At 32.4% G+C, this 15,248-nt stretch overlaps 1 protein-coding gene across 6 annotated transcripts in view; it reads left to right on the top strand.

Annotated features, from left to right (window-relative positions):
- Positions 1-15,248, top strand: part of LOC107169308 (uncharacterized) — an 87,260-nt gene that overhangs the window by 68,375 nt on the left and 3,637 nt on the right. For 4 of the 6 annotated variants that reach the window (XM_015519018.2, XM_015519019.2, XM_089221758.1 and 1 more), the window contains exons 6-7: positions 759-818; positions 4,755-6,083. In XM_015519018.2, coding sequence (XP_015374504.2) covers positions 759-818; positions 4,755-5,269 — 575 coding nt within the window. In that variant the 3' untranslated portion in view covers positions 5,270-6,083. Of the gene's footprint in view, positions 1-758; positions 819-4,754; positions 6,084-11,707; positions 11,984-15,248 lie in introns of those variants that run through there. The other 2 variants (XM_089221759.1, XM_015519017.2) reach the window with 2 other exon arrangements.

Here is a 15,248-nt window from a genome sequence, read left to right as displayed (position 1 = left end):
AATAATTTCAATGATCATTATTTGTATACATACATTACGCGGTATGGCCGACTATCGCCAAACACGCTGTCGTTTGATTTATCACAATCGGTCGATGATGCGTTTTTTTTTTTACATGGCACATGCAACATGCATGTAGGTATATAACAAATCTCCGAGAAAGAAATTCGAGTGTATTACTTAAATATCCCCGAGTGTTCAAGAAGTCGCATGACGTTCGATCAAAAAGTACCGACCAGTATTGGACTCGTAGTAGTTATAAGTACCAATCGATATACGCATCGAATTTTTATTCTCAAAATCTTGAATACTTCACTAAATTACGACACATTCGATTGGTCGGCCACAGTAGTTGAGCAATAATTAGTATGGTCCGTGACAACGTCAGACACTAAATATCTATAAAATGATCACTATAAACATCGATGGTATCCGCCCCCGATCACCGATGTTTTGCGTACATTCGATCTTCTTGTTAAATATATTAAACACAGATACGTATTCACCGGATACGAAATCAAAGTCACTTCTCTTTGGCCCTGAGAGGAACATGTGACGAGATGATGATTTTCATACACTTTAGAAGTATAGACTATATATAGATTGTTGTATGGTAGGTATAGGTAGTTAAATTAGAATTAATAAATAAATTAAGAAAAGACAAATGCTTAAATTAATCACTTGTTGTCCTTAGTATTTTTTATTTTAATTTGTTAGGCTTGATATTAATGTACCTGTTTTGTTTCTGTCTATCACAGGTCTCAACAATCACAACCATACTAACGTGATGGAGGCTCTAGGAGGCTCCAGTTCTCAAGGTAAGAATAATAATATTTATATACATATATATAATATATACCTAAATAAATAAATTTATTTTCGATTAGTTACAAATATACTTACTGTAATGATTCGTTTTAATAATAATAATATTATATACACGTCCGTCGGACGTTTCGCGATAGACTGAGTATTGTATTTACGAATATTTACTTTACTAATATATATAGGTAGGCTATAGCAATCGAGTTATTATAAGTTTGTGTCGAGTGCATATTTTTATTTTCAGTATAACGCTTGTCTGCTTCTCATCAACCCCTCACCCTCGTGAAATTGTGTATGATCAATTATACGTATAACTAAAAATTTAGAAAAAGAGACACACTATTCTGCAATAATATAATATATATTATTTTAAAATAGTCCGTCTGATTCGCGTTAATTACATCAAGTGTGCGAAAAGAAAAATAACACGATATAATATAATTGCTGCTGATAAAACAGCGGCATGTTTGCGAGTGATACGGCTGCAAAGTGTCGTCGAATTTATTGTTTTTCTAACAAAAAATATTAATAAGAACGAAACGATATTATAGATCGATGCACCAATTCTACTACCTTCAATTATTATTATTATTTTAAGCGCGCACATCAGAATAATATACGGCGAAGATGTTTTACAATGTAATATTGTTTGTAATATTATTTACTTACATATAAAATCGCTTAAATATATATTATTAAATAAGTTAAAGCCGTTTAGATCCCGTCGGATTTTATAACTTTTTTGCGACAAACTTAGCGGGTAGTATCGTTTTTTATCGTCGGATTTATATCATACAATCCTCTCGTGAAAACTCACAGTCAACAATATTATGTTAGATGCGTGATACGCGTGGGTATCTTAAATGTATTTTGAAAATAATTTATGTTTATGTATATTCATTATGCCAAGACGGAATGCATTTCTTGCGGACATCTAAAAACAAATCGTCCAAGAAATATCAATTAGATTTACAATATTTCCATAACGATTTGGACATTGAGACGCCAATAGACATTTATCAATTCTAAATGTCACGCGACTACTGCATTGTCTACCTATAGGCTATACGTATAATACTATAATGTATGGCCTGAAACATTTATACTTCGAAACACGTCAGACTTAAGGGAACAAACGCATTAAGATTTTCGATGTATGTTTTAAAATAAATGAGAATTATTTCGACTTAATACATGAATTCGTTCACCGCATAAATATCTCTCAAATCCCGAATTCAGTTCCACAGTATAGTTTTATGACGAATTGATGTCCATGTTTTACATAGTCAACTCGAGAAAAACTTTAAACTTTGAGCAAAATTTTCCCGTGCATGCGAATATCGTTGTGACAATAATTATTACATCGGATAAGTTTGACAATCATATTTTAATGCGTCTATAGTTTCATATACAAACATAAGCATCGATCATTATTCATTGTATACATCACTTTTAAATGATATAATAAAATTGTGAGGTGAATTTGTTTTTAATTATCGAACAGTTGTAGTTCTTCTTTTGAAACTCGCAACAAACATACGTGTGGTGATATAAAGGTGCGTTTTGCTCGTTAAAATATTTTAATTATAGTTTCTAAAATTTCTTTTTATATGTAGTATAACTGTTGACGATGGCGGCGAGGACATTACTCAAGTGTATAGTCGTTGTTGTATTCAAAATAGTACTCGAGCGGTGAAATAAAATTTAATTTTTAAAACGTCTTCGTCTGTTTTGTCATATGAAAATTGGAAACCTGTTTGCGCGAGTCTAAGTATAATATTAGTTTTTACACTTTAGCCAAAATAAAAAAAAAAAAAAAAAGTGGAAAGGTGAACCCGGCTCGACGTACTTATATATTTTATACGACCATTATATACATATGTATATGATATACGGTAGACTTGTTGGGCAAACTATATAGTGGCAATTCCGGTATTATATTTTTGTTTATTTCGAACTGCTGTTGGCGGCGCACACGCGCGTATTAGAAAAAGATCGTTGACCTATACGGCGCGACTCTAAAAAAATCGACGGAAATTTACGAAAACAAAAAATATATACTACCTAAATCCCGCCACGCGTCTACACAACTTACCGTCGCGCGTCGTGTGATTAACTAACGTTCGGCGAATCTTCTCGCAAACAGTAAATTATTCACATTTAGTGCGCTCGGTTAATTTCCCGCATCATATTATAATGCTGCTGCTGCGATGATATTTTAGATAAAGTGTCGACAGCGACGACAATATTATTATTTTATGTACCTATAATACACTGTGCGCATTCGTCAGATTCTCGCGTGCAATCAAATGCGTTTTGTCGTATAAATTTTAATTGTTTTGTTTAAGAAAAATACGTACGTGCCCGATGTGTATAATAATATTATGATGATGACGATTTCTGCTGATGGTCGTGTACTTTTGTGCATAATATATTATATTATTATTGCCGAGCCTACATATTTTTTTTTTTTTTTTTTTGTACGACATTGTTACCTGTATGCAGTTATACTTATGGATCGACATATATAAAACGGCAATAATAATCGGGCGAGTGTCTTAATTTAATCTTGTGTATAGTGTGTCCAAAATACATTCATACGCGTAGATCGCCACTGATCCGTCGTCGTATATATTTATAATATATATTTATTTATTTATACCAGCAGTTGATGTAATAATAATTATTATTATAATACTATGTTTACTACTGTGATCTGTTAAAAAAAACGTATACCTATATTTGTTGTTGTTTTTTTTTATCCAAACTATATTTATGTATGCGTTAAAAAGAAAACTACCCTCTGTCTCACCCTTCACTCCATCTATAACACTCTATCTATCAGTTTGTCCCTCTTGGAACGATAAAACGAAGCGAATAACGAAAGAAAATTTTATGTACACTCCATACGACAATGACGAAACTCTTAGTTTTTAAAAAAAAATTTTTTCACGTTTATCTATATATAGATCTAAATATTAAATAATATATATATAAACCAAAATATTATAATACCAATCATTTTATAAAAATCATTATTTATCTCTTGTATAATAATCATGATACAATGCATGTATTTATGTAACACATATACATATATAATATAATACACATACTTATAAATACACGCGATACATAATAAATATAAATGGGTTCTTTTAGCGAAGAACATTTATTGTTTCAAAAGCTATCAACATTTTTGAATATCATATTTTACATAATTGTAGGTAGTTACAAAAAATGGTTTTCGAAAGTAAAACGATGGGTTCCGCCTTGTTTTTAATTTCTTTTTCACGACAACATACATTTTTTAATTTTTTTTTTCAATGTGAAATATTTTTTGAAGTAGGTATTTCGAAGTATAAAATCAAATTTTGGATGAATAATTTGTGATTTAATTGTCAGTATTAAAGTTTAGATGAGCGTGGCGGAGTGACATGGTGATTCTCCGCAGCATGTCAGTCCAACTCTGCACTTATCTAAACATTAAATACATTTAAAGAATACCTATTAAATTTACTCGCACAAAATTTGATTTTTATATAAAAATTATAATATTATACATATACATATAATATATGACGTGTATACTGTATATATATATATATGTATTGAAGTAACCCGAAAATTGTTCGTAGGAATACGAAATTAAAAATGTATGTCGTTTTTAAAAAGGGCAAAATCTAAAAATTTTCCAAAAATGTTTTGTGAACGACCTGAAATTATGTAAAAAAAAAAAAACTTTCGAAAACGTCAATTGTTTTTTGAAATAATGAGCGTTGTTCGATTAAAGAATCGCCCGGTATGCAGTACCTACCTATCTATATATTATGATATACTTAGTACCTATAAATAGTAATACATAATATAATATAATATATAAATGGAGAAAACAAAAGGAGTGACCGGCTGTTATTATTGTGCTGCAGACTGGTCAGAGGCTGGTGGCGGAGGAGTTGGCGGCGGGGGCGCGGAGACGCTGTCCTGTTTCGTATGCGGCAAGCGCCTGAGCACCAGGTTGACGTTGAAGCGGCACATCGAACAGCAGCACAACCAGCCTCTGCACTCGGCCGTCTGCAACGTGTGCAACAAAGTGTTCCGCACGCTCAACAGTCTCAACAACCACAAGAGCATTTACCACCGGAAACCCAAAGCATACAAGTCGGCGGGCGGGGGCGGTAACGTAGGTGCGGGGGCGGTGGCGGTGGCGGCGGCGGCGGTAGCGGCTTTGACCGCGGCCACGACCGCCCCGACGACGACTACTACTTCCGCGGCGGCGGTCACGTCGTCGTCCGCGTCGCCGGACGGTAACGGCGGCGTATCCGGATGCGCCAACACCGCCGCCGCCGATGCCGCCGCCTCGTCCGTGAAAAACTTACCGCCGCTGACCATGTGGTACAACAACAACATAAACAACAACAACAACAACAACAACAGCAACTGACATAAGCTGCAGCGGAGCGCCTGAACGGGCTCCGACGTCGTCTCTGTCGTCCGAACTATACGTCGGCGGAAGAGGAAGAGGATGACGACGATGAAGGCCGGACAGAGGAACGATGACAGGACAGAGTGACGACGGCAACGACGACGACAGTATTACGAACGATGTGGACGAGAATGAACGATAATAATAATTAATAACGATATCATTACGATATCATTACGACGCCCCTCGTAGCCAACGACTGTAAAGTGCAATAAGAATAATTTATGTTATTATATAACGATACATTATAACATTTATAACAGTAGAAATCGTTTCGATTATATGATTGTAAGTTCTGTAGGTTTCGTGTTTTATATTTATTTATTATTTTGTCGTTTTCTGACGCGACTGTGAACAAATTGTATTATAAAATACCATCGACGAATTATATCGGAATCATTATTTTTTCTCGTGTTTGTTTAGGTATTATTATTATTATTATTATTATTTGATTAAGCGAATGATGGTTCGCTATAGGATTAGTGTTGTACTGCTGTAAACGTTTAGGTATATAATAATATCATATAATATTGTGTAGGTACATTATTGAATATGTATTATTTTTTTTTTGACGTTTAGACTGTGTTCGTACAAGGTTTAGTGAAACGAAAAAATTAATAATAATACAACCGTATTATATAATAAAATATGTATAAATAAAATATATAGTACTGTACGCACACAAATTATTATATTATACTATCGTGTATTTTAGAATGTATAATAATACGATATAAATACAAAAATGTATCATTTACTGTAAATTAAACAATGATAATAATTAAATGAATAAAAATCAAAAGAAAAGTAAAGTAATAATATTGGCATTGTAATGACATTTAACATACATATCTCGTAGGTCGTGATATTGTTACCTATCTTCGTTTTCCCGACATAAATCGGTCATTTTATCGTTTAGGTGTATATTACAATATGCATTTACGCTTGTCCGCTGCAACTGAACGATAATTCGCGATTTGTATAGCAAAATGTATGCCTGTACCTTCTTCCGATCGCCATACACAGTGACACATCTTACGCTTTTCGCGCTGCCAATTTATTACTGATAATATCGTGCAGGCCGAGTGACGATGACGATCTATCCAATTGATTTTTCGTTCCATCCAATACGTAAACGATTTATATTATTATTATCATTATTATTATTATCTCGCCGAGTCGATCGGACTCGGTATAAACTTACGAGATGAATCTATAATAATAATAATAATGATAATATGATGCGGTTATTATAAATCATGCAATAGCGCCCACAATATGGGGCCACACGTCTATAAACGTGACGTCTCTATGGGCGAAAGAATGGCGTCGAAAAGAAAATATAGCTATAAACATCGACTACCAACATACCTACGTAGGTACATTTATTTGGGGGCCGATTCCCGATTGCGACACGATGATATAATATCGTTACACTTAAATGTCCTGGTATGATAATGACGTAGATAAATTTATGAAGAAATGGAAAACATACAAACCCGAGTCCCAATAACGCGAAAGTCCTAGGTTGTTATTGTTATTACTATATTTTTCCGCCTTCGGTCGTCGTCTCGTACATGGACATTATTGAAAGTTTGCGTGCTTAAACATGACGTACCATATATATTTAATAATATAATATTGCAGTGTTTATGGGTTTGGTAAAAGAAAAAAAAAACACCCTATTAAATTTGGATTACACCGTTACGACGTTTGTTTATATATACGGTTTGTATGGGGCGCCTAACTCAAAATAAACACAGGTACCTATCTACATTGTACGGGAAGTAGAGTCGGCAATGGCTTTGTTGTCAGCCGCCAATGGTTCCACCCACCGCCACCCGCACAACACGACCACCCCTCAACCCTCAACCCCGTCGAACGACGGTAAACAACGCTGTTTGCTGTTTTTTTTTTTTTTTTTTTTTTTAACATTGCACATAAGCGCGTCTACTGTTTATCGGCAAAAGCGCGCGGTATAGGTACACATATTATACTTAATTATAACGCAAACGTAAACATATCACATTATTATTATTATATTAATATATACATATTATATTATATAACGCGCATGTAAAATGTTATGATTTCATTTTATTTTTATTTTTTCGGGGGGAGGGGAGGTTGTCTTTGCCCTCTAAAGTCGATTCTCGAGTGTACAATTGATAAATAAAAACCGCGTCATCCATCACGCGTGTTTGACATAAAATCTGTTTTAAATTAATCTCTCCGTTTTCATGCGGATAAAGCCATGTAACTACCCAAATCGGACTACTACGTATACAGCGCTATATATGTATACTGCTTCAGAGTGTATAGTGCAAGTACAAGCTACATTATAACATATTCTACAGCACAGTGCACACTTCTGAAGTCGGTTTGTTCTACACTAGTGAACATTGCAGTGTTAATTAATTGGAAAGTCATAATATTTAGTCGCCCTAGTTCTCGAGACGCAGTACGAATATTTCGTCGCATTTTTTTTTTTTTATTGTAATATATTATTACCTATATATATTATTAATTATTATGAATAATAATGTCCTTTTCACCATTATATATTATGTTAAAAAAAAAAAAAAAACCGCACATTTTAAATTCGCACTTCGTCGTGAACTATAGGATTACCTACTTTCCAATTTATTAACATAATATAATAAATAAATAATTAAATATACGATTAATCGCGATGAATTATTTCTAAAAATGTATACCGAACCAACTGGTAATCACATTGATAATGATCTATTCGTATGCGGTGCAACTTTTCATCGTAACTAATCTATATAATATTGACACGATTTATTTTTTATAACATCACTGATGTATTATAGATATACTTGTTCAAATCGTTGGTGTATTATCGTATTATTCTTATTTCTTATTTTTTACGCACCAAAAACGATCCGATTAATATGTGTTTCATTATATTAGCTATTTCCGGGGCGGATGTATATTGTCTACTTATTTTGAGTTCGACTCAGCTCCGTACAGTGACGTAAGAACCTCGATCGATTTTAAAAATTCGATATCGTAATCGTAAACGGTATTATATTTTTTATGTTCGAAAGGACATCCGTTAGGCAAAACTAAATATCTAGAAAGTAGAAATACTAGATTTGTATACATATTTTGTACCCATAATATATTTGGTATATTTTTACAATAATATGTATATATTTGAAAATCATCACTGAAATGGTGGTGGTATAATAATATTTGTAATTAGTGCCTTCCAACCACTGTTAATTACAAAACATACGCATATTAAATATATTTGGTGCACGGAAATGTTGTGAATTATTGATAAGTATAATATAATAACATGGCACCGATGCGTATAATTTTCATACTGCGAGATTGCCATAATACCTACGTATAGCAAAATGTTGGTCTCAGTAATGCCTTATGATAATATTTACATACTAAATTAATGGTGTTTGCGATAGTCGATCATCTGCTGTGGTGTTTGTATCGTCGAAATCGATAAACGAATTTTCTATCGCATAACACATCGTCATACCCTCAATGAGATGATTATATCGTGCATATAGAGTGTATTATTATTTATTATTATAATATCTACAGCATTTCGACACCGTCCCGCGGGAATAACTTCCAGTGATTCGTTTCGAACCATGTAATGTAGTATCATATTATTTTATAAACCAAGGGTGGATTTTCAAGTTATTAAAAGTTTAAAATATGAGCTAAAAAAAGTTAATAACATGCACTGCAAAAATCTCAAAATATTTTTTGAATATTCGATTAAAAACTGGTAAAGCATGTTTCAAATATGCACTCATATGTTTTTTTTTTTTAATTGAGTCTATTAATTTAGTTACATACTTTAATAAAGTATATTATATATTATATCGTTAACGTTTAGTTTGTATGTACATTAATCTTGGGCTGAACCTAATTTGAATACTAAGAAATAAAATTATTTTTACTTCAATCAGTCTATTCAACATTAAAATGCTAAATGTATATTGATGCACTTTTTCTACTATTTTTTTATCCTGCAGTTGTTGCAGTTGCGATAAGTCAGTAAAATAGGACGTACTTATTGTAGGTATAGGTATAAGTCATATAAGTGTACATAATAAACCGTTTGATGTTATAATAATAGTAATAATACATTAATTTTGTGATTTCTCGCGTTCTGCGTGTTTGTGTGTCAGAAACGCAGCTAGTAGTTGCCAAGAAGTTTTTTGTTCGTAAAAATAAAAGCAAAAACAAAATAAGTAAGCAATTATTATTTTCGGTTTTATATTTTTTCAAACACGAGTTGTAACCGGTTTTGATTTTTGTCGTCGGATTGCTAAACTATCGTTTCGACTACCAGTAATTGTTAAACTAGAAAATCGTTTGGATAGGTATACATATATGTTTTTTTTTTTGTTTATAATTAGAATGTGCACCTATAACCTTCTAATGGCTAATCGTACTTTTTATTCGCATATTTTCGCTTAATTTTTAATACACACACTTACACTGAGTTACACAATGACGCCAACGGCATTTGAAGTAAAAATAACCGTCGAAAAAATCGAATCGGTATGGAGTCGGTGTCTGTTGATTTAATAAACAGTCGTTGTCGCACTGTATTTTGTCTGTTCATCGAAACGTTTCGTAAAAGAGCTAATTCTTTGTGGTTCTAACTTCGAGTAAACAACAATTACAAAAAAAAAAAAATCAAATCAAATCGTTGAACTACAAACATGTGCTACTTGACGACGCCTTTCCAAAATGAGAAAACAGAAAAACAAGTAGGTACTGAAAGTTTTCGTTTTTTCGGTAGAATTTTTTCAATGTGCAGTACATGTATATAATACTTATATAAATACATAATATGACGATCTAATTGTGTACGAGTATATAATTATAAATCATGTGGTTTGGGTTTAAACAAGCACCAATTGCATGTATCGCCTTTTTTTGTCACTCACAATGGAGAAAAAACGTTGCTGAAAATCATAGATTTTTATACCATACTATACAGGGTGATTCTTTTATCAAACAACACTAATTATTTCAAAAACTATTGACTTTTTTCAATTTTTTTTTCTTCAACATTTTAGATCCATCTTGTTCTAGAACTATATATTTTTTTTAAATATTTTCACCTTTATATTTATCTGGTAAACCATTATCAACTTTTGATTTTCAAATGACAACCTATACTTAAAATGCCATAAACTAAAAAGGCTATTTTTTCAATGAATTTTCACGTTTAAATTTTCAATTTTCGTTAATCCGTTTACGAGATATAGCTTCCCAAAGTTAGGTGGTTTTGGGTGGTGTTTAAGTGTTATAGGTGTATGTTAGGTGGTATTTACACACGAACACCATATAAGTGTTGTTTGATAAAAGAATCACCCTGTATGTATGTTATTAGGAAATATAAACAAAATTAATACAAAATTACTAAAGCCCGTCTATACTGTGTTTTGAGCTGTGAAAAATGTCCATAAATATAAAAATGTCAAATAATTTAGGTCATGTATTGAAATACCAAAAATATTGTTCACGTACCTATCCAAAATGGCGAAACAATATTCATTTGATTACTCGAGTTAAGTATCTAGTTGAAATAATAGAATTTGCTGAAAATGTATTATGTTGCAACTTGCAAGGTGTATTCGTAGTGTAGGTAGGTACAATAGATATAATAATGTTTATTTATAAAAGTCAACGAGATAATAGCACGAGTTGACAGCAATACAGACATACAACATATTTTAGAACTTATTATCGATACACATATTATTTACAATTATTTATTTATAATTATAAAATATAGTATGTTTACATAGATATGATATGTTATACTGAGATTCATGAAATGAATATATTTTTTGCTCTCGCGGTTATTATTTCAAAATCTATGAGGCAACTATAGAGACGAGATGATATTGGGTATGGGATATTTATTGGACAATTCTCATCTATACATTGTCGTGTCGTTTCTACGTGCATATTTCAAAATTTAAAACCACTTTGGCCTGCAAGAATCTTGTATTTATAATGTATAGCACCTAAAAACACCTTCCGATCGGTATATATGTATAGCAATTTACGAGAAACTCGATGGATGATCTTAGCTTGCATCTTATCGACACGCAAAAATTCAAAACTCTGAACCACGGCCGTGTAAGGCTTATAATGTATAGGTATAGTTATGTTATGACGCAGTCACGCGTCACTTGCAGGAGTTGGTGGGCTTTGGGCAGCCACTTTATTACATTTTATGACAAAAAAGTAATATAATATTTTGATGCATATACTTTTACGTTTTTATTATACTCATGACATATTGTACGTTACGCAGAAACGTGAGTTTTAGTTTTGATTTTTTTTTTTTTAACGTATTGTTCCTTGTTCACGCAGGACTGAAAAAAGTGTTCCCGTGCCTGGCCTGCGGCAAAGTATTGTGCTCGAAAGCGAGCCTGAAGAGGCACGTGGCCGACAAGCACGCGTCCAGACAGGAGGAGTACCGGTGTGCTATATGCGAACGGGTGTACTGTTCACGTAATTCGTTGATGACGCACATTTACACGTACCACAAGACGCGGCCCACGATGTTGTTGCCGCCACCACCGCACCACGCGCCCCCGCCACCAGCCACCCACTCCGACGTTAAGTTCTAGTATTCGATATTCAAAGGTGAGTAAATAATTCGCATTTAGTGACCGCGGTGCATCGCGCACCACCGCCCACCATATCACAGACGCCAACAATCCACCCCGTCCCCGTGATGGGTAGGGTAGACCGTAGGAATGGGGATTCCGCCATTAAAGTTTTCGAAATTGAAAAAAAGAAACTCATCTGACGATTAAAGTTTATTGAGATGATAACGTAATTTTATAATTTAAAATCATTACGCACATACATCAATTAAATTAGTCAACGCTAGAGGATTAAGATAAGCTTATATAAACAAATTAAATTAAATTACAAATTTTAGAATAAAAAAAATTGGATAGAAAAAAAATGAAGTGTAGGCGTTGAATGGAAACTTCAAGGAAAAAGACCACGAGATAGGCTAAGAAAAATATTAAAAGATGTAGTAGAAGGATCGAGGTCTGAGAGCGTCACGTATAAATTAAAATTGAGAGAAAATTCTGAAAGATGGAAGGAGAGATATAGTATGAGCGTGGCCAAAGCTTTTGAAAACTAAAAACATTTAGTTATTTTAAATGTATCATATTATAACATTACAACTATAAGAAGTTTTGTAGATACAAGTTATTTCTCATGAATATTGATTATTATATACCTACAACGGCCAAAGTCACATAGACGTTTAAGATTTGCGTTAATATTTTTTCATAACACAATCCTCGCGCTTTTTCTTTAGTACGAGAAAAATCTAAATCTTTTATCATATTCAAATGTTTCATATATGTGTATAGGTTAAACGCTAATTACATATAAGTATACTATAAGTCTAAAACTATGACTATAAATTATGGAACAAAAAAAATGAACATAGACTCCTCACTAAATAAACATCATCATAATCAATTAATTTTTTTCATAGCTCCCAAGCAAGGTTTCATAACCTAATAATTAATTATTATAGGTGTAAACAAATTTGTTTATGATAATTACGTGCGTTAAATGAAATCCGAAATGTAAATCTCAAACTCGATGTTTATGTGAAGAGTAGTATATAACCTTAAAAGTTCTAAATAAAATCCATTTAAATATGTATGTCCTTAAAAACAATCAGATTTGGTAAAATAAAATGCATAAAATAATTGTATTATTCGTCATTCAATCAAAATATTTCATACGTTTTTAATAGATTATCATTAGAATACGTTTTCGCGTTCGTATGAGTTGTGTGATACCATTACAACATCAATATAATACCTATACACCTAAGAGGAGTATTGCCTACAGATGTGTGCTTGCGAAACCATACATGACTCGCGCTGTGTACCGTGAACAATCTCCTGATACACCCAATAAATCTAATAATGATAAAAAAATATATTTTTAAATAAAAAATTTAAAATCTATAATTTAAGAAAAATAACCTACAATGCATTCAGTTTTACAAAAAAAGACAGATTATATAGTAAAAAGATTTTATAAAAGTATTCAAATCAAAATATACGTTTCGGTAAATAGCTATATAAGAATACAAAATACTAAAACTAGTATAAAAACTAGGTATACAATGCAATATGATTGTAGTATAAATTATCAAGAGAGTGCACTACTAGGTATAAAAGGAAAAAAAATCATATTTAAAAATCATAAATATAATATTATCCTAACCCTAATCATGTTATTAATTCATCTGAACGTTCAAAATTATTCCGAATACACACTTGTGACATAATATAATATGATTATATGTGTATAATATAATGATGGTGAACGGCGTGTGCGACGAAGGGCAATTTCGAGCGAAACGTACGATTAAGATCGGCGGCCGTTTAGTATTTTTTTTTTTTTATCACGAGCACAAAAAATGTGATCGCGCGCATGTATATAGTAGGCAATAAACAAATCGTTTCGCCGGCGTTACACACGGTTGACAGCGCCGGTAAAAAGACCGAATTCTGTCCCGTCGGCGATGCATAAAGCAATAAAATCTACATTATATAGTGTTGTGCATTATAATATATTGGTAGCTTATAGTAAAATGTTTATTTGTTTGTTTTTGTTTCACCGTAATGCTTCGAGTTCTGACACAAATCGTCAGAACCTATTTACGAGTACATTTTATATGGAAATAGAGAACACACAACAGGGTAACGTGTATAATAGTATACATACATAGACGTTAAATTGTCAAGTTTTTATACGATACAAAACAATTATTATACAGGTTAATGTTTTCACACACCATTATCCCTTTCGGTAGGTACTCAATAATATATAATATAATATTATATTTTATATCGGTCATTCGGTCAAAACCGAACATTATATAACCGAATTCATCGCGGGACACGTGATGGTCGATTTTTAAACAGTTTTGAACCTATTTTTTGGACCATCGCCTCTCTTCCCACTGCAATCTGATTGTTCAAACGTCAACCATATACCCGATCCCGGAGAGCATAAATATAACCATGGTTCAGGTAATTCCTGACACAGTTTTTCGAGAGTAGGTCGTAATTGTATCTACGCGCAATATTTTAAAAACACACTATTTATTGTAATATATTTTATGCATCTTGCGAGAACGGTACAACTTGTACAATGGTCTTTACTGTGGAGTTTTTAATCAACTAACACGTGTTTAATGTTATAATTGTTAAATAATTGTGGGTTAAAAATTATAATTAATAATAACGATATTATTATGACAGCGAAAATTATCGCTGGAACAACACAATGTGGCTACAAACAACACCATTATGTGATATTGCGCAGCCTTCGCTCTTAAGGAATGGCAAATTTTTAGTAGAGAACCAATTGTTAACATTACAGTGTAATAATTATTGTTCAATCGACATTGTGTTCATTCAGGAGTCAACTGCTCTCGATCTATAGAGAAAAAAAATGTTACTAATTTAATGCATCCGCTATATTTATGTTCGTGTGCGTAAAAAAATTATAAAAATTAAATTAATTGAACAATAAATGGTTAAATGTGACGATTAAATGTCGATCTGAAAACATTTCGTTAAGCGCTGAAATTATAATAACAATAAATTGTTACATATTTTCAAAGAAATTGAATTATTTCGACCATATTTGCACCTTATAGCTTTGTATGTATGACATTTTGAATCAGTATAGTATGGTAAATCAATCATCAATCAATACAGTATTTAATGAATTATTAAAGATGAACCACTGAACGACTTTTTTGTTTATTTGTTCATTATATACTCAATACATTTCCAAAATAATAAACTGAACAGTTAGGTATAGTAGGTTAGGTAGGTAGGTGCTCTAAATTTTC

The sequence above is a fragment of the Diuraphis noxia genome, unplaced genomic scaffold (assembly GCF_037042655.1).
Source record: "Diuraphis noxia isolate RWA-SAM2 unplaced genomic scaffold, SU_Dnox_SAM2 contig0002, whole genome shotgun sequence".
Lineage (NCBI taxonomy): Eukaryota > Metazoa > Arthropoda > Insecta > Hemiptera > Aphididae > Diuraphis > Diuraphis noxia.
The sequence above is the reverse complement of the archived record's forward strand: the minus strand, read 5'-3'. Positions and strand labels throughout refer to the sequence as shown.